This window comes from Carcharodon carcharias, chromosome 22 (assembly GCF_017639515.1).
Source record: "Carcharodon carcharias isolate sCarCar2 chromosome 22, sCarCar2.pri, whole genome shotgun sequence".
In the NCBI taxonomy this organism is placed as follows: Eukaryota; Metazoa; Chordata; class Chondrichthyes; order Lamniformes; family Lamnidae; genus Carcharodon; species Carcharodon carcharias.
Window position 1 is genome coordinate 64,298,643 of NC_054488.1, and position 26,979 is coordinate 64,325,621.

Below are 26,979 nucleotides of genomic sequence, written 5' to 3' on the forward strand. Positions count from 1 at the left end.
CCTACAACCACACCCCCCCAATCCCCCCCCTCCACCTCTTTGTCTCTCTATCTCTCCGCCCCCCCCACACACACCTTAAACCAGCTTATATTTCAACTCTTTCTTGGACTCGAACGCAAGTTCTGTCGAAGGGTCATGAGGACTCGAAACGTCAACTCTTTTCTTCTCCGCCGATGCTGCCAGACCTGCTGAGTTTTTCCAGGTAATTCTGTTTTTATCAAATGCCTTCTGGAAGCCCACATAAATAACATCCATTAACATTCCCCTTTCGTCACCTCTTCAAAAAATCATCAGGCATGACAAATCCACACTGGCTCTAATCAGCTGAAGAATTTAAGTGTTCAGTCACCCTATCCTTTCATTATAGGCTCTAGTAATTTCCCAAAAACAGATGATTGGCTAACTGGTCTATAATTCCTCGTTTCCCCCTCTCACCCATCTTAAATAGGGGAATGATATGTGCAATTTGGCTGTAAATTGCTTTGGAATTTCTTTGAATGATTTCTTTGAAATCAAATTTCTTTGGATTGACCCAAAAACCCAATTACTTCACTAACTTTAGGGAAGGAAACCTGCCATCCTTATTTGGTCTGGGTTTATATGTGATTCCAGTCCCACACCAACATGGTCAACTTTTACATTTAAACAGCTTACCACCACCTTTACAGGGCAACTAGGAATAGACTATAAATGCCAGTGATGCCCACATCTCAAGCATTGATAACAACTTATATGTATATAGCACCTTTAATGCAATAAAACATCCCAAAGCACCTCACAGGAGTACAATAAAACAAAATGTGACTCGGAGTCACGTTAGAAGACCTTAGGTCAGGCGACCAAAAGCTTGGTCAAAGAAGTAGATTTTAAGGAGTGTCTTAAAGGAGGAAAATGAAGTAAAGTGGCTGAGAGGTTTAGGGAGGAATTCCAGAGCTTGTGGCCCAGGCAACTGCAAATATTAAAACCAATGAATTCAATTTCAAAACATATCATAAATGGATTTGAACTTATGGGTTACTGGTCATATCATCCTATACCATTCAGCCATATACAGCTGGTAGGAGTTAGTGGACTGATATCAGGAGCAAGGGAACTGATTGATGTTTGTCCCAATTATTGCAGTTGTAGTTCTCCCTCCTGCTGCCCCCTAGCTGGATTCAACTAACTCAACACAGAACAGGATCAAAACTGGGATCTTCCTGTTCTGTGAGACTCAGTACCACACCGATGAGTCCATGCAGCCACTGAGCTACTTGAAGGAGCTCTGGCACCAGCTTTAAGATTCTCCAGACATCAACTGTGCAGCTCCAAGTCAATGGATAGTGTGGTACAGAACAGTAAACTCACCTCATGAATTGTTTCCTTGTCTCTGCTGCTGCTGAGGGCTCATCACTCAGGTCAATGTGGTTACTGAGGGTATCCTCCCCAAGAAACTCTTGCTCTTCATCCAGCACTGTGGTACAAGGAAGGGGTTTAGTCACAATAGGAGAGAATCAGGCAGCGCTCTCCTGTGCAAGTAGTTACATGGTGTGAACATAGCAGAATCCTGTAACACTGGCCATGGAGAACCTTGTTGCAGGGACTGCATGGGGCAGTCACTTTGCTGTTGGCTGATAAGCTGGTTCAAAACTGACTAAAGATTGAAATTTATTTCATAATCAGTTCCGTAGTGTGTTGATTTTGAACAGCATGAGACAGGACAGTGGGAGAGTCACTGGTTCAGGGGAAAGTCCTGGATCAGAGAACATTTACTGGGAGACCAGCTGGTAACACTCCCTCCATCACTGAAACACAAATCAATAGGGACACACTGCAGAGAACTGAATGCAGCCTTATCTTGGCCTTCACTCAGCTCAGAAGGAGGGGGAGAGGGAGGGAGATGGGGGGTGGAGAGAGAGAGGGAGGGGGGGGAAGAGAGAGGGAGGGGAAGAGAGGGGGGGGGGAAGAGAGAGGGGGGGTGAGGGGGGGGAAGAGAGGGGGGGGAAGAGAGGGGGGGGGAAGAGAGAGAGGGGGGGGAAGAGAGAGAGGGGGGGAAGAGAGAGAGGGGGGGAAGAGAGAGAGAGAGGCAGGGGGAGAGAAAGAGAGAGAGCAAGAGACAGAACCAGTGAACACCCTGACTAATGCCTTGTGTTAAGTGACCTTTAAAAGTAACATCGTCACACAATGATTTTACTGACAACCTGGCTCTCACTAAAGTGTGGCTCAGTGGGCACTGGGAGACCTCCAGGAATGGACTTTCAGCTTGCCAAGCAGGTGATAAAGATCAGTCCTCCATCACAATAATTGCCCAGTTTTAAGTTCTGTTGAATCCCCAGCCTCCTCGTCCTCTGTGATTTCCTGCTGCTCAGCATTGTCAGCATTCAGGGGTCTGTGAACGGCTTTTGTTGTCACTTCACAATTTGCCCTTGACCCTTTGGTGAAAATAGTTTTTTTTCTGACTTTGCGCTCTCGGTGGGTAGCCTCACCTAAACAGAGCAAGTACCAGGAGCCTAACCACACCCTGGCACTTGCCAGGGTTCATGACCTGTGCCGTGGGTCAATGAACCTACTCACTGAGGGAGACAAGAGTCCGAAAACTACCTCAAAACACGTGTGAAAATAACAGCACTAGGGTGACACGAGTCAAGCCTCTTTGATGCCAACGCCACACTTGCCCTGAGATCAGCACCCTGCTCACCCAGTCTACATGGAAATCTGGACCAGGGTTCCCTCTAACTTGTCTTTGCTGTGTGTGACAGGTTTGTTATAATGTGTGGTTCCTTTAAGATTACATGCACGGATCTTAAAGGAAATGCTATTAGTATGCAGCCTGTTTTTTCCCCATGTGGCATATTTCCAATTGCTATGTGGCTGTGTGCCCATGTAGCTCAGGGGGAACATTGACCTGGAACGAATAACTGCAGAGTCACAAACCTTTATTATCCTGAAAATCATCTGCTGCATTGGGTGGGGGTTGGGGAGGGTGAAGTGGTAGAGGGGAAGGAGAAAGGCACAAAGAGATCAAGTTATAATCTGGCTGAGAGTTGAAATTTAAAGCAGCCTGCCTCCTGCCTGTCGGCTCCTAAAGACGCAGCGTAGTGAGATGGGATTACCAGAAACCAGCCCCTCCCCCTGTGCACCACAAAGTTTGGGTTAAATTCCTTTGATGACTGCTTCTGCCCCTCTCTTCCCACCCATCCCATTTAATCACAGAATCTTACAAAGCAGAATGAGACCATTCAGCACTGTGCTGGCTCTTTGAAAGAGCTATCCAATTAGTCCCCACTCATCTCTGCTCTTTCCGCATAGGCCTGCAATTTCCTCCTTTTCAAGTTAAGTTCCCCTTTTGACACAGTTACGAATGAATCTGCTTCCACTGCCCTTTCAGGCAGCGCATTTTAGATCACAACAACTCAAGTGTGGAAAAATATTCTCATTCCCACCTGTTTTTTTAAACCAATTACTAGTTACCAACGTTTCTATCACTGAAAATACTTTCTCCTTATTTACCTCATCAAAGACCTTCACGATTTTGAACACCTCTATCAAATCTCCTTTAACACCCTGCTCCAAGGAGGACAATACCCAGTACAGCAGTAATTGGGAAAGTGAAGTATAAAAAACAGAAGGTTCCTTTATTCCTTATTCTACACCAGAGGGCAATACATCCAGGACTTAGCACACCCTACTGTCAGGTTTTCTTTATATAACACTTCTTTTTAACTAAAATGTCCTTTAAAAAAGGCATAAAAGTTAAACACAAACATCACATCTCCTCCCCCTTTAGCCAGGAACAAATCGGTCAGGCGGTTTGCAGATTCGCTTTGGTCTAGAGAAGGCTGTTGGGTTAGGTGCTTGGAAATGGGAGGTTCTGCTATTCCACTTGTTTCTGTCCAGGTTCATCAGTCACAGCCACAGGTGCCACAGGTTTGTCAGTTGAGTCGAGCCGGGTTTCACCAACTGGAGCAGATGTTTCCCATAAATCTTCCACTGTAACTGCAGATCTCTGGAAATTTGGTTCCTTGGATTTGGCTTCTCTAATCTGGTCAGTGTGTCTCTTCCAGATTCCACAGGAAGATTCAACATCATAGGTCAGTGGTCCTCGACATTGATGATTCTTCCCAGGAGCCACTTTGGTGTCCTACAGTAATTTCGGACCCAAACAGACGGATCCAGACTAAACTCACGAGCTGGTTTACTTGTGTCATCTGACCTTTTCTGATCAAGTTGCCTTGAACCAATCTTTCCTTTCAAATCCAGACACAGCAAATCCATTCTGGTCCGCAGGCGTCTTCCAAACATCAGCTCAGCAGGAGATACGCCTGTTGCTGAATGTGGAGTGTTACAGTACATCATCAAAACATTCTTCAGCTTCAACTTCCAATCTGTCTGCACCCTCCCCTTCACTACGGCCGTTTTGAATATCTGGACAAAGTGCTCCGCTTCATTATTTGAGGATGGGTGGTAAGGCAATATGAGAATCTACTTGATCCCAATGTTCTTCAGGAATGTCCGAAATGATCTGAACTGTGTGCCATTGTCAGACACAATGTGCTCCAGCAATCCAAAAGCAGCGAACACATTCCGGAGAGCATCAATGGTCTTTGCTGAAGTAGTCAACTTCATGGGAACAACATGAGGTCACTTTGTGAGGGCATCCACCACAATCTGGAACGTGTGTCTGAGAAGTGGTCCAGCAACGTCCACATGAAGTCTCTGCCATAGGTGGTCAGGCCAAGCCCACTGATGTAATGGGGCAGGTGCAGGAGAAGACTTCATTTCTTGGTATGGAAGGCAACACTGACCATACCTTTGATGTCTTTATCCAGGCGTGGCCACCATACATGTAGACGATGCTTTCATTTTGACGATTCCTATGTGACTGAGGTGAAGTTCTTCTAACACTCATGTTTGGGATTTTGGAGGAACAACAACTCTGGTTCCCCATAACAAGCAACTGTCTTGCAGAGTCAGCTCACACCTACACATGTAGTAAAGCTTAACAGAAGTGAGCACTTGCTCGAGTTCCTTAAAACTTTCCTGACAGGCTTGTGACCAATCCCATTTTGTATTCTTCTTCAGCAGTTTATTCAGTGGTGCTGCCTTGGTAGCCAAACTGGAAATGAACTTGCCGTAGTAATTCACAAGTTCCAAAAACGAACGAAGCTCCTTAACACTTCTGGGCTGTGGTGCATTCACTACTGCCTCCACCTTTCTGGGTGAGGTTGGGAGGCCAGTTTCATCGATCACATGTCCCAGGTATTCCACTGAGGGCTTCAGGAACGAGCATTTGGGTTTCTTACAGTGGATGCCGTATTTTTCCCATCTATGTAGGACCCTTCTTAGGTTCTCTAAATGAGCTGGGAGATTTTTCCTGGTGATGAGCCTGTCTTCTTGGAAGCAGATTACACCAGGGAGGCCCTGCAGTATTTTGTCCATGGCCTGCTGGAAAAAGGCTGGTGATGACACGATTCCAAATGGTAATTGTTTGTATTGATACAGACCTGTGTGTGTGCTGATGGCTGTATACTTCAATACTTTGCGCAATCTCAAACGCTTTCTTCAGTGTCAACTCTTGCTCCGTTAACAATCTACACTGAGTTCTTTCACTTTAGTCCACAAACCAAATGAACATGCAATGCTTCTTCCAGGTAATCTTTAAAGTCACAATGTTCCTGGAATTTCCACTCAGCTGCATTTACAAAAATGCCTGTGATAAGTCAAGCTTTGTGAATAATCGACCTCCATTCAGAGCAGCGAACAGGTCAATTTTCGTTAGCGGGTACTGATACACTTCCAGGAAAGGATTAATGATGATTTTCTAGTTACCACATATTCTGGTAGACCCATCATCCTTTAATACTGGGACTATTGGAGCTGCCCACTCTGCATAACCAGCTTCTCAATTATCTGAAAGTTTTCAAGTTGTTCTAGCTCCTGCTCGATTTTCTGTTGCATTGAGTTGGGAACTGAACGTGGTTTGAAGAACCTTGGAGAAGCTTTGGCCTTCACAGCAAGTTTGGCTTCAATGTCTTTAATAACTCCAAGACCTTCTTTGAAGACATCAGTATGCTTGTCTAACAAGGACTGCAACATAGGGCTGCAATGCACATTATTTTATTCCAGTCCAGCCGAATTTCTTTTATCCAGTTCCTGCCTATAAGTGATGGATGATCTCTTTTCACAATGATAAGTGGCAACCTTGCTATTTGATCTCCATATTTAGCTTGAATGGGCATTTTTCCAAGAATATTCACAGGCTCACCAGTGTAGGTGCTAAGCTGGAGGAGGGTTTTCTCCAATGGGTATTTCTTGAAAATTTTCTCCCATGTCTTCACTGTAACAATAAAAACAGATGCTCCAGTGTCAACCATTTTACCATTTAAAGCAATGCCAACTTTTAGTCCTTCGTCTAGTTTCAGATCAGACTGAATGCAATACAATTGCTCTTCTGCATTGTTGCTGTTAGTTTCACTTTCTGTCTTGTCTGGACTCACATTACTTGTGTACTCGTTTCCAAGTAATTTGTCTTTTTAAACTGCCGGTTTATTTTCAAGTGCGACTTGTCTGTGTGCTCCTCATGATGCCTTTTTCTTGGTGGTACTGTTTTACTGTGATCAGCCTTTGATCCACATGCACGCTGTATGTGTCCTTTTTTCCTCCATAATAGCGACAATCAGCGGTTTTCCACTTACAGGCTTCTGCAGTATGCCCTATTCCATTACAGCGATAACATGTTTGAAGGCGAGTATACCCTGACTTTACTATTTTAACTTCAGCATTGTTAGAATGCGCTTTTAAATCTCCAGCTTGTTTCTCTGCCATTTCTATGCTTTGCGCAATCTCAAACACTTCCTTCAGTATCAACCTTTGCTCCACAAACAATCTACGCTGAATTCTCTCATTTCTTAGTCCACAAACCAAGTGATCATGCAACGCTTCTTCCAAGTAACCTTCCTGTCATAATCTTCCGCTAATTTTCTCAACTCAGCCAGGAACTGGGAAATTGACATTCTCATGCTGTTCTCTTCAGTGAAACTTGAATCTCTCAGCAATAATTGCTGGCCTGGGACTGAAGCGTTTTTTAAAAATGTCCACAAGCTCTTTAAAGCTTTTATCTGCTGGCTTGTCAGGAGGAAGGAGATTTCTCAGTAAAGTGAAATTTTTCATTCCGATGACTGAGGCCTGCTTTTCCTTTTCACTCCCATTCGCAATGAAAAACTGTTCCATTTGCTCCACATCAACTACAAAGTCCACAGTAGCTGGATCAAAAGCCTCTAATAATGATGATCCCATCCTCTTTGCCGTTTGAAATGTTTTGTCACTTCTTAACAATGAAACACACACATGCATACACACACGCACCTATCTGCTTCTGAACCCCAGATTCCTGTGTAAAAAAACAGAAGGTTCCTTTATTCCTTATTCTACACCAGAGGGCAATTTCTCCGGGACTTAGCACACCCTACTGTCAGGTTTTTTTATATAGCACTTTTTAACTAAAATATCCTTTTACACAAAAGCATAAAACATTAAACACAAACATCACAGTAAGCTAATAGAATGTTATCGTTTATTGTGAGGGGAACTGATTACAAAAGTAGGGAGGTTATACTTCAGTGGTACAGGGCATCGCTGAGACCACATCTGGAGTTTTGTGCACAGTACTGGTCTCCTTATTTAAAGGAGGGTGTAGATGTGTTAGAAGCAGTTCTGAGAAGGTTTACTAGGCTAATGCCAGGAGTGGACGGGTTGGCTAATGAGGAAAGGTTGGACAGGTTAGGCTTGTATCCACTGGAGTTTAGAAGAGTCAGAGATGACTTGATTGAAACACAAGAACCTGAGGGGTGTTGACAGGGTAGATGCGAAAAGGTGTTTCCTCTTGTGGGAGAATCTAGAACTAGGGGGTCACTGTTTAAAAATAAGGGGTCGCTCATTTAAGAGAGAGATAAGGAGAAAGTTTTTCTCTGAGGGTCAAGAGTCTTTGGAATGGTCTTCCTCAAAAGGTGGTAGAAGCAGAGTCTTTGAATATTTTTTAAGGTAGAGCTAGATAGATTCTTGGTTAACAAGGGGTGAAAGGTTATCGGGGTAGGCAGGAATGTGGGGTTCAGGCCACGATCAGATTGGCCAATTATCATATTGAATGGCAGAGCAGGCTCAAGGGGCTGAGTAACCCACTCCTGCTCCTGCTTTGTATGTTTGAATGTACATATGTATGTTCCTATATCCCTGCACCCTCTCCAAGGCCTTGACATCCTTTCTAAAGTAAGAAGTCCAGAACTGGACACTGTTCAAGCTGAGCAGTGTTTTCTAAAGGTTTAGCATAATTGCCTCGTATCTGTACTCTATTCTTCCACTACTTCTATTCTAAACTTTGAACAGTTTTGGTCCCTTTATCTAAGGAAAGATATACTGGAAGGGAGGCAGTCCAGAGAAGGTTCACTGGGTTGATCCTGGGTATGGAGGGATTTTCTTATGAGGAGAGGTTGAATCGATTGGGCCTGTACTCATTGGAGTTTAGAAGAATGAGAGGTGACCTTATTGAAACATATGAGATTCTTAGGGGTTCGACAGGGTAGATGCTGAGAGGTTGTTTCTCCTTGTGGGAGAGTCCAGGGCCAATGGGCATAATCTCAGAGTAAGGGGTCACCCATTTAAAACTGAGATGAAGAGGAATTTCTTCTCTCAGAGGGTAGTGAATCTGTGGAATTCTTTACCGCGGAGGGCTGTAGAAGCTGGGTTAAGTATATTCAAGGTGGAGATAGATTTTTAATCAGTAAGGAAATCAAGGGTTATGGGGAGAAGGCAGGGAAGTGGAGTGAGGATTATCAGATCAGTCATGATCTCACTGAATGGCGAAGCAGACTTAATGGGCCAAATGGCTTTACTTCTGCTTCTACGTCTTATGGTCTAATGTGGTAACGACAGTATTTCAGCAGGCGGCTGATCATAATTAACAAAGCCCAGGAGCCGGTATTTAGTTTTATTAACAGCCTTCTCAACTTGTTCGACACCTTCAAAAATGGCAGGACAAGTTAGTGCTTTGTTGGAAGTGCTGGAAGGTATAAATACTGAGATCTCCTTCCAGTGACCCGGGAGCCATAATTCCCCAACCTGAAGCTCATACCTGTTGGCTCATCCTCCTCCACTTCGTCTCGCTGTGCGTAGTTTCTCAGGAACTCTGCAAAGGCTTCGTTCTGATCCTGCAGCTCCTGATACGATCCCATCTCTGACACCTTGCCATTTACCAAAACCACAATCTGATCCACCTGTGGCAGGAAGCTGATCCCATGTGTCACCAGCACCCGGGTCTGCAAAGCCAAACAGTCAAAAGGTAAAATGGATGGAACACAGATCTATTAGACTGGGAGATAAGCAGCTGAAAGGATTCAGCACCACTCCTCTCTCAGAACAGCAGAAACTGGACAATGCACAGCCCCTTGCAGGAGGTGTGCATCACACCATGGTCCCACCTGACACACACTCATCGCACCCTGTCTTCAAACTAAGTTCTTCACCGATTTGCCAAAAACCAGCTTCAGAAAGCAGAGTATTATCTCAAATGTCACCACAGAAATGCTCAGAATTTGCATACTGAGCCAAATCAGAGAAGGCTCCTCGAACCTAATCCGCCATTCAATTAGATTTGATTACTGTTTATTCAGGGTAAGGGTCACAGTGTAACTGTACAGAGTCACTGTTTATTCAGGGTTAGGGTCACTCACTAACTGCACAGAGTGACTGTTTATTCAGGGTAAGGATCGCTCACAGTGTAACTGTACAGAGTCACTGTTTATTCAGGTTTAGAGTCACTCACTGTGTAACTATACAGAGTCACCGTATTGCTGAAAGATGTTTGATTGTTTTACCTTTCCCTTTAACACTCCTTCTGGGCCAATAACTTTATCGAAGATGTGTTTAGCCACATGTGCATCTACAGCCGAGAGAGGGTCATCCAGGAGATACACGTCCATGTCACTGTACACAGCTCGGGCCAGACTCACCCGCTGCTTCTGCCCTCCTGATAGGTTTATTCCCTATACAAGAAGCACTGGATTATTAGCGTGAAAGCTACAGTCAAGTTCAGGAGGGGAAGGGGTGGATATGAGTGAAGATATCTACCTTTTCACCGATCTCAGTCTGGTCCCCACCAGGCAGTACATTCAGATCAGTGATTAGTGCGCAGGCCTCCAAAACCTGTTGGTATTTCTGCTCGCTGAGAGGCTCTCCAAACACAATGTTGTCTTTTAGCGAGGCATTCCGAATCCAGGCCTGCTGAGGAACGTAGGCTACAGATCCCTGCAAGAAAAGAAACACTCAAATATCACCGAAATGCAGTCTTCACTGTTAGAACGGGCAGTCATATTATCACATGATAATCATTATCCATTTCCATAGCATCATTTTCAAGGTCGTCAGGCACAGCATCTTAATTGTGACCATAATTCAGTAAGTTTCAAGGTTCTGGTGGATAAGGATAACAGGAGTCCTCGGGTTAAGGTGTTTAATTGGGGGAAGGCTAATTATAACAATATTAGGCAGGAACTGAGGAATCTAGACGGGAGGCGGATGTTTGAGGCCAAATCAACAACTGACATGTGGGGGGCTTTCAAACATCAGTTGATAAGAATTCAGGACTGGCATGTTCCTGCTAGGATGAAGGATAAGCATGGCAAGTTTCAGAAACCTTGGCTAGCGAAGGATATTGAGAGATTAGTCAAAAAGAAAAGGGAAGCATTCGTAAGGGCTAGAAGGCTGGGAACAGATGAAGCCCGTGGAGAATACAAAGAAAGTATGAAGAAACTTAAACAATGAGTCAGGAGGGCTAAAAGGGGTCATGAAAAGTCACTGGCAACCAGGATTAAGGAAAATCCCAAGGCTTTTTATACATGTGTAAAAAGCAAGAGGGTAGCCAGGGAAAGGGTGGCCCACTCAGGGACAGAGGTGGGAATCTGTGTGTGGAGCCAGAAGAATAGTTCTCATCAGTATTCATCAAAGAGAAGGACTTAGCAGTCGATTTGTCTAGGGAAGAGTACGTAGATAGCCTGGATCATGTTGAGATCAAAAAAGAGGAGGTGTTAGGCATCTTGAAGAATATTAAGGTGGATAAGTCCCCAGGGCCAGATGGGATCTACCCCAGAGTACTGAGGGAGGCAAGGGAGGAGATTGCTGGGGCCTTGACAGAAATCTTTGTATCCTCACTGGTTATGGGTGAGGTCCCAGAGGACTGGAGAATAGCCAATGTTGTTTCATTGTTTAAGAAGGATAGCAGGGATAATCCAGGAAATTACAGGCCGGTGAGCCTTACATCAGTGGTAGGGAAATTATTGGAGAAGATTCTTCGTGACAGGATTTACTACCATTTGGAAGCAAATGGGCGTATTAGCGAGACGCAGCATGGTTTTGTGAAGGGGAGGTCGTGTCTCACTAACTTGATCAAGTTTTTCGAGGAAGTGACAAAGATGATTGACGATGGAAGGGCAGTGGATGTTATATACATGGATTTCAGTAAGGCCTTTGACAAGGTCCCTCATGACAGACTGGTACAGAAGGTAAAGTCGCACGGGATCAGAGGTGAGCTGGCAGGATGGATACAGAATTGGTTTGGTCATAGAAGACAGAGGGTAGCAGTGGAAGGGTGCTTTTCTGAATGGAGAGCTGTGACTAGTGGAGTTCCGCAGGGATCAGTGTTGGGACCTTTGCTGTTTATGGAATACATAAATGATTTGGAGGAAAATGTAACTGGACTAATTAGTAAGTTTGCAGACAACACTAATGTTGGAGAAGTTGCAGATAGTGAAGAGGATTGTCAAAGGATACAACAGGATATAGATCATTTGGTGACTTGGGCTGAGAAATGGCAGATGGAGTTTAATCCAGACAAATGCGAGGTTATTCATAATGCATTTTGGAAGGTAGGAATTATACAGTAAATGGCAGAACCCTTAAGTGCATCGATGGGCAGAGGGATCTGGGTGTACAGGTCCACAGGTCACTGAAAGTGGCAACACAGGTGGATAAGATAGTCAGGAAGGCATATGGCATGCTTGCCTTCATTGGCAGGGGTATTGAGTATAGAAGCTGGGAAGTCATGCTGCAGCTGTATAGAACCTTGGTTAGGCCACACTTGGAATATTGCGTGCAATTCTGGTCACCACATTACCAGAAGGATCTGGAGGTGTTGGAGCGGGTGCAGAGGAGGTTTACCAGGATGCTGCCTGGTCTGGAGGTTATTAGCTATGAGGAGAGTTTGCAGAAACTCGGATTGTTCTCACTAGAGCGACAGAGATTGAGGGGTGACTTGATAGAAGTTTACAAAATTATGAGTGGCATGGACAGAGTAGATAGTCAGAAGCTTTTTCCCAGGGTGGAAGAGTCAATTACTAGGGGACGTAGATTTAAGGTGAGAGGAGAAAACTATAAAGGAGATGTGCGGGGCAAGTTTTTCATGCAGAGGGTAGTGAGTGTCTGGAATTCGCTGCCAGAGGAGGTGGTGGAAGCAGGTACGATAGTGGTGTTTAAGAGGCAGCTTGACAAATACATGAATAGGATGGGAATAGAGGGATACGGACCCTGGAAGTGCAAAATGTTTTAGTTGACAGGCAACATGATCGGCGCAGGCTTGGAGGGCCGAAGGGCCTGTTCCTGTGCTGTACTTTTCTTTGTTCTTAAGGACACAGTGTATTTTAGGTAGAAACAGCTGTGTGCACTCCCTAGTTCTCCCCATCCTTAAGGTGTATTGAATACAGGAGCAAATCATAAATTAATAATAGAGGAAATGCTGAAAATACTCAGCCTGAAAGCTCCAGAAGTTTGTGACTCACTGAGTTCAACAATTTCAGATCATAATCACTGTCCCTCGTTTTGCCACTGGGATTCTAGTTTCGGTTACTGCTTCTCTAGACCTATCTTTTGTTTCTTTACTTGCCCCGTTACCATGCTCTTTTTCCTTGCTCTATCGCTCCTTTTGTCATTTAAGCTCTCCTGCCTTCCACCCTATCTCAGATTTTGGCAAAATACCACGGATGCTGGAAATCTGAAACAAAAACATGTTTCAGATTTCCAGCATCCGCAGTATTTTGCCTTTATCTTAGTGAATCTTATTCACTGCCACTTTTATGGACTCGAAATGTTAACTCTGTCTTTCTCTCCACAGATGCTGTCGGACCTGCTTTTTGTTTTCTATCACAGATATTCCCTTTTGTTCTCCCCCACCCCCCTCCTGCCTCCACCTCATTCTGTACTTACTCAAAACATGTTAAATCTCAATTTTCTTCCCCATTCTGATGATAGGCCATTGCCTGATAGATTAAACCCGGAATTGCCCAGTCCTGCCAAGGCGGAACACGCTGCAGCCCAGCTAAAAGTCCATTGACTCTCAGTGTGACTGGAAGATCCCGGCGGTGAATGGGGCTGGAAAGTCCCAGCCTCTCCACAGATACTGCCAGAGCTGCTGAGTATTTGATATCAGATTTCCAGCATTTGCACTATTTTGCTTTGGTATAAGTAAAGATCACCTTGTTAATGACTTTGTGTGTATTAAAGCTTCTCTAAATCCATCTCATTTGTGTAGGGCTCCAGTTTGTATGTCGACTGCATTTTATATAAAAGGTGCAGTATCAGAGTGGAGTTGGAAAGAACTGGGCAAAAGGGCTCCACACACGTGGAGTATTTGTTACTGTGCTACAGTAGCATGAACCTGCTGTAAGCAATAGGGATTATATCTCCTGGTTTTAATGGACAGCAGTATTAATGGATGACTTCTTAACTCAGCGATTCTGATGAACATTCATCAAAATAAGAATTACTCATGGACGTCCCCTCCATTTCCAGTGATTGGCAGGTCCTCGGCCTGATTACTAGGCAACTGGATAGTTACAGTGGACCATGGATTTATTTGCTTTGATGCTGCTGTCCTCCTGCCCATCTCAATCGTAATGTCATTCTCTGTGGAGGCTAAAGGGATACCTACCAGAAGGGAGTGGGTTTTTAAACAAGCAGACTGGACTCCAATGTGATCATCATAGAAGCAACAGTAGAAAGCCATTCAGCCCCTTGAGTCTATCAAATTTAATGACATCATGGCTGACTTATATCTTAATTTCATCCACCTGTTTAAGGTTATGTCCATTTTTCCTAGACTCCCCCACCAGTAGAACATCCTTCTATCTACCTATCAATTCCTTTCAAAATCCAAAGATCTTTCTTAGAAGTTAGTGAATTTTACAGCACAGAACAGGCCACTCAGTCAAACTGGTCTGTGATGGTGTTTATGCTGCATACTCCTGCTCCTACTTCATCTGTCAACATAACATTCAGATGTATCCACTGGAGCCTGACTACAATTTCAACAATAGACCTGCACCCGCTGGTCAACCCCTCACTTGAGGAATGGGTCATCAGATAGTGGGATGCTCACCTGGATCGCCACTCTGCCCTCCAGCTTCTCCATCTCTCCCAAAAGGGCAGAGATGAGTGAAGACTTGCCACATCCAACATGACCGACCACTGCCACCAGTGAGCCTTGCGGCACCATCATTCTGATCCTGGATTTAAAAAAAAAACCAAAAAGGACAGATTGGAGACATCAGTTTTCATAATCAGACATTTCGAGGCTGGACAGGACCCAGAGTGCTGGGCTCATCTAAGTGTGATAACAGCAGGAGAGATATGTTGATCCGTCAGGAAGTAATAATAAGTGAATATAAGCTCAGGATTTCAATCGAAGGACTGAGGGAGGTAAGGAGATCAACAGCTGTGAGGTTCTGGGAAAGAGTAAGGCAGGTTAATCCAATGTGTGGCTCTCGCACCTCAGAGTCAGGTCATGAGGTCACATCCCATTGCAGAGACTTGGAAGCATAATCCAATCTGACATTCCCAATGCAGTACTGAGGGGGGGGGGGGGGGTGGCGCACTATTGGAGGTGCCATCTTTCAGATGAATCATTAAACTGAAGTTCCGTCAGGTTTCTCAGGCGGATGGTAAAGATCCCATGGCACTACTTAAAAAAAAAGCAGGGGAGTTCTCCTCCAGATCCCAGCCATCCCTCAGTCAACATCACTAAAAACAGATGTTAACAACTTGTTGCATTGGGATCTTGCTGTGCATCACTTGTGGCTGTGTTTGCCTAAGCAACAACATTCAGCTGTGGATCATTTGGCTGTGAATCACTTTGAGAATCTCTGATGATGTAAAAGGTACTAACATGAAACCAAGTTCTATCCACCTCTCAACAACCCCTAACAATTATATTATTATTGTATCTCATGACTTGCAGAACGGAGGAAGAACTGGATTTTGGTCTCTTATCATCCAGTAATTCCTTGGTTCCTTCCCTCCGTGGAGGAAGGTGCAATGAATCTTGATGCAGGGACAGGGTAAAGCGTGTGTATGATGGGATATTTAGAATGGAGAAGGACATTCAGGAAGATGCAGAAATGAGTGGGACAGAGGCTAGAGATGAGATGGATTTTTCCCTGTCTAAGGGTGAGGGAATTCAAATCAGAAAAGGAATCATCTCCCAAACACGTCCATCGCATCAACACCAAGCATGCCATAAATGGATTTTTTGCTGGCTGGCAGGACGTGACGAGTCGTGTGCCACAGGGATCGGTGCTGGGGCTTCAACTTTTTACAGTTTATATAAATGGCTTGGATGAAGGTATGGTTGCTAAATGTGATGACACGAAGATAGGTGGGAAAGTAAGTTGTGAAGAGGATGTAAGGAGGCTACGAAGTGACTTAGATAGGTTAAGTGAGTGGGCAAAGACCTGGCAAATGGAGTATAATGTGGGTAAATGTGAAATGGTTCATTTTGACAGGAAGAATTATAAAGAAGCTTATTATCTAAATGGTGAGAGATTGCAGCGCTCTCAGATTCAGAGGGATCCGTGTGTCCTAGTGCATGAATCACAAAAGGTTAGTATGCAGGTACAGCAGGTAATTAGGAAAGCGAATAGAATGTTATTGTTTGGGGAATTGAGTACAAAAGGATGGAGGTAATGCTTCAGGTGTACAGGACACTCGCAAAACCACATCTGGAGGACTGTGTACAGTATTGGTCTCCTTATTTAAGGAAATATGTAAATGTGTTAGAAGCAGTACAGAGAAGGTTTACTAGACTAATACTAGGAATTGACGGGTTGTCTAATGAGGAAAGTTGGACAGGTTGGGCTTGAATCCACTGGAGTTTAGAAGAGTAAGAAGTGACTTGATTGAAACATATAAGATCCTGAGAGTAAAAGCAAAACACTGCAGATGCTGGAAATCCAAAACAAAAACAAAAATACCTGGAAAAACTCAGCAGGTCTGGCAGCATCTGCAGAGAGGAACACAGTTAACGTTTCGAGTCCGTATGACCCTTCAACAGAACTAGGTAAAAATAGAAGAGAGGTGAAATATAAGCTGGTTTAAGTAAGGGTGGGACAAGTAGAGCTGGATAGAGGGCCAGTGATAGGTGGAGATAACCAAAAGATGTCACAGACAAAGAGGTGTTGAAGGTGGTGATATTATCTAAGGAACGTGCTAATTTTAGATCATGAACTCTCTCCTTCATCCCCACCCCCTTTCCGATTCACCCCCCTTTTTTTGTTTTTGTTTTTTTTTCCAATAATTTTTATAGATTTTTCTTTTCCCACCTACTTCCATTATTTTAAAATGTATTTCCATCCATTGTTTTATCTCTACCTTTAACCTTTTTTGATTCCTTCACCCCACCCCCTCTGGGGCTATCTGTACCTTGCTTGTCCTGCTTTCTACCCTTAGTTAGCACATTCCTTAGATAATATCACCACCTTCAACACCATTTTGTCCTTTTGTCTATGACATCTTTTGGTTATCTCCACTGGCCCTCTATCCAGCTCTACCTGTCCCACCCCCCCCCCAATCTTAAACCAGCTTATATTTCACCTCTTTTCTATTTTTACTTAGTTCTGTTGAAGGGTCATTCGGACTCGAAACGTTAACTGTGTTCCTCTCCGCAGAGGCTGCCAGACCTGCTGAGTTTTTCCAGGTATTTTTGTTTTTGTTTAAGATCCTGAGGGGTCTTGACAGGATGTATGTGGAGAGGATATTTTTTTCTCATGGGAGAATCTAGAACTAGGGGTCACAGAGGGAGGAGAAATGTTTTCTCAGAGGGTAGTGAGTCTTTGAGGCTTTGTTCCTCAAAAGGCAGTGGAAGCAGAGTCTTTGAATATTTTTAAAGCAGAGCTAGATAGATTCTTGATTAATAAGGGGGTGAGAGTTATTGGGGGTAGGTGGGGATGTGGAGTCGAGGTTACAATCAGATCAGCCACAATCTTATTGAATGGCAGAGCAGGCTTGAGGGGGCGAGTGACCTGCTCTTGCTCCATATTCTTATGTTTGTATGTACCTACACTGGGTACTCACACCAGCCAGCTAGCATTTGTAACGTTAGAGAACTCACACAGATTAGAAACACAAACTGAGTTCACAGAAGGGACAAAATATTTGCATGCAGCTCTGGGAATGTTTCCTGCTCCCATTAGCTCAGGAAGCATAGAACAAGGAAAAATACAACATCTGATTTCAACTGTTGCTTGGTAGTCAGAACTTGAATATTGCTAAAAAAAAAAGAGACATATTGCCAAAGCCTTTCCTCCTGCACTCATCAGGACAAACACAAGAATGCCAAATTTCAAACAATCACAACAATTTATACTGCAGGAGAAAGGAGGATGTTAATTGGCTGGTAAGTCGACTAAGATTGGCAGGGGCGTTTCCATGGAGAAAGCAGAGCTGAACTATAGGCTCCCCAAGCTCCTGGGTAATTGAAAAAATGGCACAAGGTTTAAACATATGTTTTTTGAATTACCCAGAGACTTGGGATGCCTTTAGTTCCCTGCTGCTTTCTCCATGGCAAAGCCTCGACCAATCAGAGTTGACCTGCCAGCCAATCAATTTTTGTTTCCGCTGGTTGGGGAATCTATCTTTCAGCATCTACCCTATCAAGTCCCCTCAGAATCTTGTACATTTCAATGAGACCACCTCTCACTCTTCTAAACTCCAGAGAAAAACAACCTAATTTTTTCAGCCTCTCATCATAGGACAACCCCCTCATCCTAGGGACCGATCCAGTGAACCTTCACTGTACCGCTTCAATGGAAGTATATCTTTTCTTAAATGTGGAGACCAAAACTACACACAGTATTCCAGATGTGGTCTCACCAAAACCTTGTACATCTTAAGCAAGACTCCTTTATTCCTGTACTCCAATCCCCTTGCAATAAAGGCCAACATGCCATTTGCCTTTCTAATTACCTGCTGTACCCGTATGTTAACTTTTTGCATTCCTTGTATGAGCTAACCCAAGTCTCTTTGAACATCAACGCTTAGAAATTTCTCACCTTTTAAAAAAATATTCAGCTCTTCTATTCTTTCAACCAAAGTGAATAACCTTCCACTCCCCCACATTATACTCCATCTGCCATCTTGTTGCCCACTCACTTAACCAGTCTATATCTCTTTGCTGCCTCTCTGTGTCCTCCCCACAGCTTACCTTTCCACCTAGCTTTGTATCATGAAGCAAACTTAGATACATTACACTCTGTCTCTTCATCTAAGTCATTAATATAGATTGTAAATAGCTGAGGCCCCAGCACTGATACTTGTGGCACTTCACTATTCACTACCTGTCAACTTGGAAAAAGCCCCATTATGCCCATTCTCTGCTTCCTATCTGTTAACCAATCCTCTATCCATGCTAATACATTACCTCCAACTTCTTTGCAGTTATCTTGCCTATGAACCATTTGTGTGGCACCTTATCAAAAGTCTTTTGGAAATCCAAGTATACTAAATCTACTGGTTCCCCTTTATCTCCCTTACTAATGACATCCTCAAAAAAACCTCCAATAAATTTGTTAAACAGGAATCTCTTTAGTAAAATCATGTTGACTTGTCTCTCTTTTCAGCAATGTTGGATTTAGTTTGTCTCCCGTCTGCACAGGATGCCATGGCTGAGTGGAATGAACTGCGTCCCAGAGACTTGTTTACACCCACAGTCAGCAGCGGGTACCAGAAGATACAGGCCTGAAATTGGACCCCAGGCTTCAGCAGCATAAACTGCAGTGCCTAATGACAACGTACCGCTAACCTCGGCAGCAACCTAAGTCCAGCTTCAGCATTGGCAACAGCCCTCAGGTGGGTCTGGAGAAGGGGCAAGGGGCAGCAACAGTGTTGTCCCTCCTGGCACCCCATTAAGGCAAATTCAAACAGACAAACTTATCCTACTGTTGATGCTCTCCCCTCGTTCCGTGTCCCTGAATCCTATTTCCTATCCCAACTCCTGGCCCACCACAGAGACCCATCCCAGCCCCCTGTCAGTGCCCATGACTCCCATCCCACTGCTCAAGCCCCAACGCCCTGTCAATGTGTTTGACTCCCACGTCTCCTCTCCATCATCTCTCCACTACCATCCAATTAAACTTGGTGGAATCTTCTGAGGATTTTTCTCTCAAACCTTTGACACATAAACTCTCAAGCTTCATCTGTCCTTACCCATCCAGAACAACAGGGTCTGTCTTCCCCCAGCTGAAAGTCCCGTTCACCATGGTGATAGCGTGTCCTGCAAAACACAAGAGTCTTCAGAGATGGGAAATCAGAGACAGAAAGAAAGCGAGAGTCGGAGAAAGAGTAAAAGAAAGGGAAAGAGAGATAAGCAGAGAGAAAGAGGAGAAGCAGAGAGGGAAAGAGGAACGAGTTCCTTTTTAAGTTGGAGTAAGTTGAATGCCAGAAACAGGCCTGGTGATGGGTAGGGGCAAGGCTAATCAATTAAGGGGGAGCTACAGGAACCGATACTGAACCGAGTGGATCTGGTTCTCCTGTAACACTCCCTCATCATCTCCAACAATGGGATGATAAGAGGCAGGGGGCAGGGGCAGTGAGGGAAGGTGATTCCCATGCAGAAATGCTTTTTGCTACTTCACTTTCAATTTGGAAAAATTCCCCAGTGAGAGACATTTATCAGGGAGATTTCCAAATGTAACCTGGGCACTTTAAAATAACGACCAAAGCACATGTCGACAAAAGACTGATGCAAAGTAAACTTGCCTCTTAACCTGCAATGAAGCACAACAATCTGGCTTTAAGGTGCCAGCATCAGCCTTCCCCAGCTGACATCCCGAGTTCCCGTTTACAGGGGCATCAGAGATGTCAATGGGTCCTAGGATGGAACTGTCAGAATTTTGGAGGGATCCAGCTGCTCTTCTCCTCTGTGAAATGGGAGCATGATAATCCCATAAATGTATGGTAAATTCCTCCTAGGCCCCTGATTAGCTATACAAGGTGGGCTTGGAGTGCTAATATCACTCCTGATAGGTTCATCAACACTGGGAGGGAGGGGTATTTGAGGTCTGGCGCAGTCATTAAGGGCTGGTTTCAGGGCAAGGTCATGGTTCGGCAAGAATTTCTGAATTCTGGAGATCATTCAGGACCAGAAGACCAGGCCGTTGGCAGGAAGGTCCATGGGAGAGAGTCCAGGCTGCCAGGAGGGAGGTGACAGGGAGAGTCAGGGTAACTTCCACTCCTCCAAGAGCTGCCACATCGGACAAGAAGAGGTTCAATGACCTTACAAAGCAAACAAGGTAAGTCAAGAATCTGGTACCTATACACACCCCCTGCAGACAGGAAAGTGGACTCAGAGCAACAATCTGATCAGTCATGATTTTTTCAAAAGGTAGAGCATGCTGAAGGGGCTGAATGGCCTATTCCTCCTCCTAATTCTTGTGTTCTTGTGGCACATGTTTCCTTCATTCAATATTTTACCCCTCATACCCTTTCTCCCTCAGTCAGGGCAAGTCAGTAACACAAAAAGACCTAATAATTGACAGTGGTTGAGTGGGCACAAGTACATAGAAAGGATGTCTTTTGTATTGATGGCACAAGAGCTTTCAATCTAGCATCTTCCAGGTCCTCAACCTGTTCCTCTCCATTACACAAAGATATGGAGAGATTCCCATTGCAGATCCACATCCTGCGTACAAAGCAGACCCTGGGCACAGCCACGTGAAACCAGCAGAGGTCCTCTCTGATGGACTGAAGAGATTGTTAAGACAGCCAACCATAAGTAACAGCACACAATCTAGCCTTTCTATGTGTTATCTGTCCTAGGTTCCCTTTGTCCAGTCTCTGCTACCACCTATATAGTGGGGTCATTATTTGGGGCATAAGTTGATGTAAATGAATCAAGAGGTGTTGGCCATGATCCTTGACCTCATTTATATGAAGATGAGGCTCTTGGTGGGACAGGTATTTTAAGGTAAATTTGTGGAAGCAGTTTATAGGAATCCATTTCACCTTGTTCACTGTCCCAAATCAGGCAATAATTCAGAGAGAGAGGCAAAAAGAGGCAGAGAGGGAGGGGCAGAGAGAGAGGAAGAGCAGAGGGAAAGAGAGAGAGAGAGACAGGGGAAGAGAGAAATGGAAGGAAAGAGATAGCGAGAGAGAAATGGAAGAAGGGAGAATGATTACTAGGAAAGAGAGAGAGAAAGATCATGAGAAAAACAGTGCGATTGCTCTGAGAAACAACGACAGGTTGAGAGAGGAACAGGATTACCTGTAGCAATCTTTTGTTTCTCGACGTTTGTGGGATCCAGCTCATCGTGGCTCAGAAAGTTCTGTAATCGTTTCAGTGAAACGGTGGCCTAAGAAATCAAGAGGGTATAAGGGGGATCCAGAACCCCAATTAGAGCAGGCCCACACAGAGAGGAAATAAACAAAGTTAAATATCAGGATGTGTTCCTTTTCCCCAGAGAAGCATTGCTCAGTGAACAAACCACCAAATCATCAGTTTCCCACAGGCTTCAAGGGGAACTGATGGTTGCGAGGGAGGGGCAGTTTGCAGTTGCTGTGGTTGTGTTATCGGCTAGCTTGGCTTACTGCAGTTTCCTGATATTATGTTAATTGCTTTAAGAAATTAAAGAGAAGTTTCACCAGAAATTTCCTGAATTGGCTTCAGGTTCTTTATCACCTTGGGGGGATTCGGGGAGGCAGGGGTGAGGTTTGGAGTATGAGACTGGACCACATGTGAATGAAGTGGGGACTGACTAACCAGAATCTTTTCCTGTGCATCTTTCTGTTACGTTTGTATGTTGAATAAATTTAAACCACTTCCTCACTTTGCGTATAATTATATTTAACATCCTTATGAATAAAACTCAGTATCTCAATTGGCTCCTGTATTTTGACTGAATTCGGCTGATTTTTGATTCCTTGTCGAATTAACACAAGGCAGGAGGACATCTTCAACCCATCTGCTACATCCGTTCACTTGTGGTTCTGTCACAGTTCCTTCTCTCCCAAGAGACCAGACTCTAGTTCAAGGCAATTGGTTTATACCATTTATATTCCAACTGAGTGCCGTTTATTGGGCAGGGATCAGAAACTATGATTATTAAAAGAAAAATCACACAATACTGAGAGACAGCACTGCTGCACGTTGGCCAGTGATCAATTGGCTTCCAGCCAAGTTCCAGTGAGAGGTACCAGATAAAAGCAAACAAATGAGTCTCAAAGCATCAATTCTTCAAAAGCTATCAAACAAGTTGTGATCATCGTGAGCCATCACTCACTGGCTAGCTCTCTCAACCTGGTTCAAGCCCTACTTCAGGGACTTTGCTTTTATTCATTCATGGGATTTGGGCTTCGCTGGCTGGGCCAGCATTTATTGCCCATCCCTAATTGCCCTTGAGAAGGTGGTGGTGAGCTGCCTTCTTGAACCACTGCAGTCCATGTGGTGTAGGTACACCCACAGTGCTGATAGGGAGGGAGTTCCAGGATTTTGACTCAGTGACAGTGAAGGAACGGCGATATATTTCCAAGTCAGGATGGTGAGTGTCTTGGAGGGGAACTTCCAGGAGCTGGTGTGCCCATCTATCTGCTGCCCTTGTACTTCTAGATGGTAGCGGTTGTGGGCTTGGAAGGGGCTATCTAAGGAGCCTTGGTGAATTCCTGCAGTGCATCTTGTAGATGGTACACACTGTTACTACTGTGCGTTGGTGGTGGAGGGAGTGAATATTTGTGGATGTGGTGCCAATCAAGCGGACAGCTTTGTCCCGGACGGTGTCCAGCTTCTTGAGTGTTGTGGGAGCTGCACTCATCCAGGCAAGTGGGGAGTATTTCATCACACTCCTAACTTGTTCCTTGTAGATGGTGGACAGGCTTTGGGGAGTCAGGTGGTGAGTTATTTGTCACACGATTCCTAGCTTCTGACCTGCTCTCATAGCCACAGTATTTATATGGCTAGTCCAGTTCAGTTTCTGGTCGATGGTAACCCCCAGGATGTTGATAGTGGGGAGATTCAGTGATGATAATGCCATTGAACATAAAGGGGCGATGATTGGATTCTCTCTTGTTGGAGATGTCATTGTCTGACACTTATGTGAAGTGAATGTTACTTGCCATTTATCTGAGGAGTCGTGAATGGTGCTGAACATTGTGCAATCATCAGTCAACATCCCCACTTCTGACCTTATGATGGGAGGAAGGTCATTGATGAAGCTGCTGAAGATGGTTGGGCCGAGGACACTACCCTGAGGAACTCCTGCAGTGATGTCCTGGAGCTGAGATGATTGACATCCAACAACCACAACTAACTTCCTTTGTGCTGGGTATGACTCCAACCAGCGGAGGGTTTTCCCCCTGATTCCCATTGACTCCAGTTTTGCTAGGACTCCTTGATGCCACACTCTGGTTGTTTTAACTCCACAGGTAAAAAGGGATTTGTTACCCTATCTTGTTACGCTTCCAAGTGGGATTCTCTCTGCAGTGAGAGTCTGAGAGGACGCGATATGGGGGTCCCAGGGCAGCCTCACCTGAACAACACCACTGATGACCTGGGGCAGCATGTTGAGTGGAAACCGCAGGATATTGAAGAGAGACAAAGAGACAAAGGCTTTCTGTGCATCCAATACATTATTCTCATCCACTGCCACGTACACTGCAAAGGTCGTCAAAGCAACCTGAATTAGAACAGAAGACACAGCAACCAAAATGTTAAATCTTTGGTGGAATTGAATAATTACCAATGTAAAAGTGCCAACAACACTCCCAGAACAGATACAGCACGGGGGTTAGATACAGAGTAAAGCTCCCTCTACACTGTCCCCATCAAACACTCCCAGGACAGGTACAGCACAGGGTTAGATACAGAGTAAAGCTCCCCCTATACTGTCCCCATCAAACACTCCCAGGACAGGTACAGCATGGGGTTAGATACAGATTAAAGCTCCCGACTAGGCACTTTACAGACTTCCGGACTGAATATTGAATTCAACAACTTTAGATCTTGAACTCCCTCCTCCATCGACACCTCCTTTCCGTTTCTTCCCCCTTCCTTTTGTTTTTTCCAATAATTTATATAGATTTTTCTTTTCCCACCTATTTCCATTATTTTTAAATCTATACCTTTTATGCCCTGTTAGTCTTTCCACCCCACTCCCATTAGAGCTGTACCTTGTTTGTCCTGCCATCCATTCTTAATTAGCACATTCGTTTAGATAATATCACCACCTTCAACACCTCTTTGTTCTTTTGTCTGTGACATCTTTTGATTATCTGCTCTTATCACTGCTTGCTACAACACCCACCCCTCCACGTCTCCCCCACCCCCACTCCGCCCTGACCTTACACCAGCTTATTTTTCACCCCTCTCCTAATATTACTCAGTTCTGCTGAAGGGTCACAAGGGCTCAAAACGTCAACTCTTTTTTTCTCCGCCGATGCTGCCAGACCTGCTGAGTTTTTCCAGGTAATTCTGTTTTTGTTTTGGATTTCCAGCATCCGCAGTTTTTTGTTTTTAATCTCCCTGTATACTGTCCCCATCAAACACTCTCAGGACAGGTACAGCACAGGGTTAGATACAGAGTAAAGCTCCCTCTATACTGTCCCCATCAAATACTCCCAGGACAGGTACAGCACAGGGTTAGATACAGAGTAAAGTTCCCTCGACACTGTCCTCATCAAACACTCCCAGAACATCATCATCTTTGGTAAAGATAGATACAAAATATTAATTTAATACCTCAGCTACATTTTCTGTCTCCATACATAAATCCCCTTTTTCGTTCCTAAACAGGCACAATGTGTGTACTTACAGACAGAAAGAAATAGTACACACATTGTGCCTGTTCAGCTAAACAAAATAAGTGACAGCCATTCACTGGTTCATTCCCAAGGGGAATGTCTTGACCAATCAGAGACAAGCTGCCTGGTTGAAATTTGAAACAATACTTGGCAGTTAACTGCCAGTCACCATCAACTGGTGCATTCTCCATGACAATGCCTCTACCAATCAGACTCCATTTGCCAACTCATCAGCACTTTCTTCTCATAAGGTATGAATATGATGTTTCCCCTGCCATTGGTATTTTCTTACAAATTGTCCTGATGAGTGCAAGACAAAAAGGTTTGACAAAAGATGTCTCTTTTTGCAGCAATATTCAAGTTCTGTACAACCAAAACGACAACCCCCAATTTATTCGACTCAGATCCGTTCAACATCATTGAAGCTGGCTTTACCCCCATTAAATATTTTTTCCCTGGATTGTCCTTTGTCCTTTTCCATAGATAACCTAAATCTTATGATCCAATGATCGCTGTCCCCTAAATGTTTCACCACTGACACTTGATCCACTTGGCTGCCTCATTCCCACTGCACAGAGTTATAGAGGAGCAGGTACCCACAAGAAAGGGGGCAGTTGTCCAAGTGAAGGTGGAGAGGGCGTTGAGGTAGGCAGCTTTCCTCAGGATATTGAGCTCCTTCTGACGAATGCTCAGGACCTTCTGCTCGAAGGATGGTTCCCAGGCGTACAACTTCAGCACCTTAATACCATTCAGGATCTCGTTCATCAGTTTAATCCGAGAGTCTTTGTGCTGCATCTGTTGCACCTGTAACACACAAAAGAGCATGATCATGTGCTAGGCATGAGAAGGGGAATGTGCAGCACAAGGCGTGCTTAAGGGTACAGACAGGTCACACAGCCAGGGCGAGAGGGGGTGGGAGGGTCACACAACATGCTCAAGAGTACGGGTGGATCACACAGCCTGGGCAAGAGGGGTTGGGTCACACTGCGTGCACAAGGGTATGGGTGGGTCACAAGTCCTGGGTGAGAGGGTCACATGGCCTGGGTGAGATGGGGTAGGGAGGTCACATGGCCCACACTAGAGGGGAGTAGGAGGATCATACGGCTCGCACAACAGGATCGGGCAGGTCACACAAGATGGCCTGTATTTAAAACTCACCTACAGTGCATTCCCCACGGGCGAGGTGTGAGTTTAGCACTGGGTTTAAAAATGCAATCTGCCCCAAAACTCTACCTTCCAAAACAAATCTTGAGAAGGGGGTGATGAGCTGCCTTGGTGGTGCTGAGGGTGGCTGCCCTTGTCATCAAGACAACATTTGACCGAGTGTGGCATCAAGGAGCCCTAGCAAAACTGGAGTCAATGGGAATCAGGGGGAAAACTCTCCACTGGTTGGAGTCATACCCAGCACAAAGGAAGATGGTGGTGGTTGTTGGAGGTCAGTCGTCTCAGCTCCAGGACATCACTGCAGGAGTTCCTCAGGGTAGTGTCCTTGGCCAAACCATCTTCAGCTGCTTCATCAATGACCTTCCTTCCATCATAAGGTCAGAAGCGGGGATGTTCGCTGATGATTGCACAATGGTCAGCACCATTCACAACTCCTCAGATACTGAAGTCCATGTCCAAATGCAGCAAGACCTGGACAATATCCAGGCTTGGGCTGACAAGTGGCAAGTAACATTCACACCACACAAGTGCCAGTTAATGACCATCTCCAGGAAGAGAGAATCTAACCATCGCCCCTTGGCATTCAATGGCATTACCATCATTGAATCCCCGATTATCAACATCCTGGGGGTTACCATTGGCCAGAAACTGAACTGGACTAGCCATATAAATATTGTGGCTATAAGAGCAGGTGTGAGGCTAGGAATCCTCCTGACTCCCCAAAGCCTGTCCATC

At 44.7% G+C, this 26,979-nt stretch overlaps 1 protein-coding gene across 1 annotated transcript in view; it reads right to left on the reverse strand.

Moving 5' to 3' along the window:
* The window catches only part of abcc3 (ATP-binding cassette, sub-family C (CFTR/MRP), member 3), a 125,656-nt gene that overhangs the window by 39,099 nt on the left and 59,578 nt on the right, over positions 1-26,979 (reverse strand). Inside the window, exons 12-20 of the mRNA XM_041216717.1 lie at positions 25,681-25,884; positions 23,811-23,957; positions 21,554-21,641; positions 19,498-19,564; positions 14,399-14,525; positions 10,102-10,278; positions 9,849-10,016; positions 9,107-9,290; positions 1,348-1,453 (exon numbers count right to left, since the gene is read on the reverse strand). Of these exons, the coding sequence (XP_041072651.1) occupies positions 1,348-1,453; positions 9,107-9,290; positions 9,849-10,016; positions 10,102-10,278; positions 14,399-14,525; positions 19,498-19,564; positions 21,554-21,641; positions 23,811-23,957; positions 25,681-25,884 (1,268 nt within the window). The remainder of the gene's footprint in view (positions 1-1,347; positions 1,454-9,106; positions 9,291-9,848; positions 10,017-10,101; positions 10,279-14,398; positions 14,526-19,497; positions 19,565-21,553; positions 21,642-23,810; positions 23,958-25,680; positions 25,885-26,979) is intronic.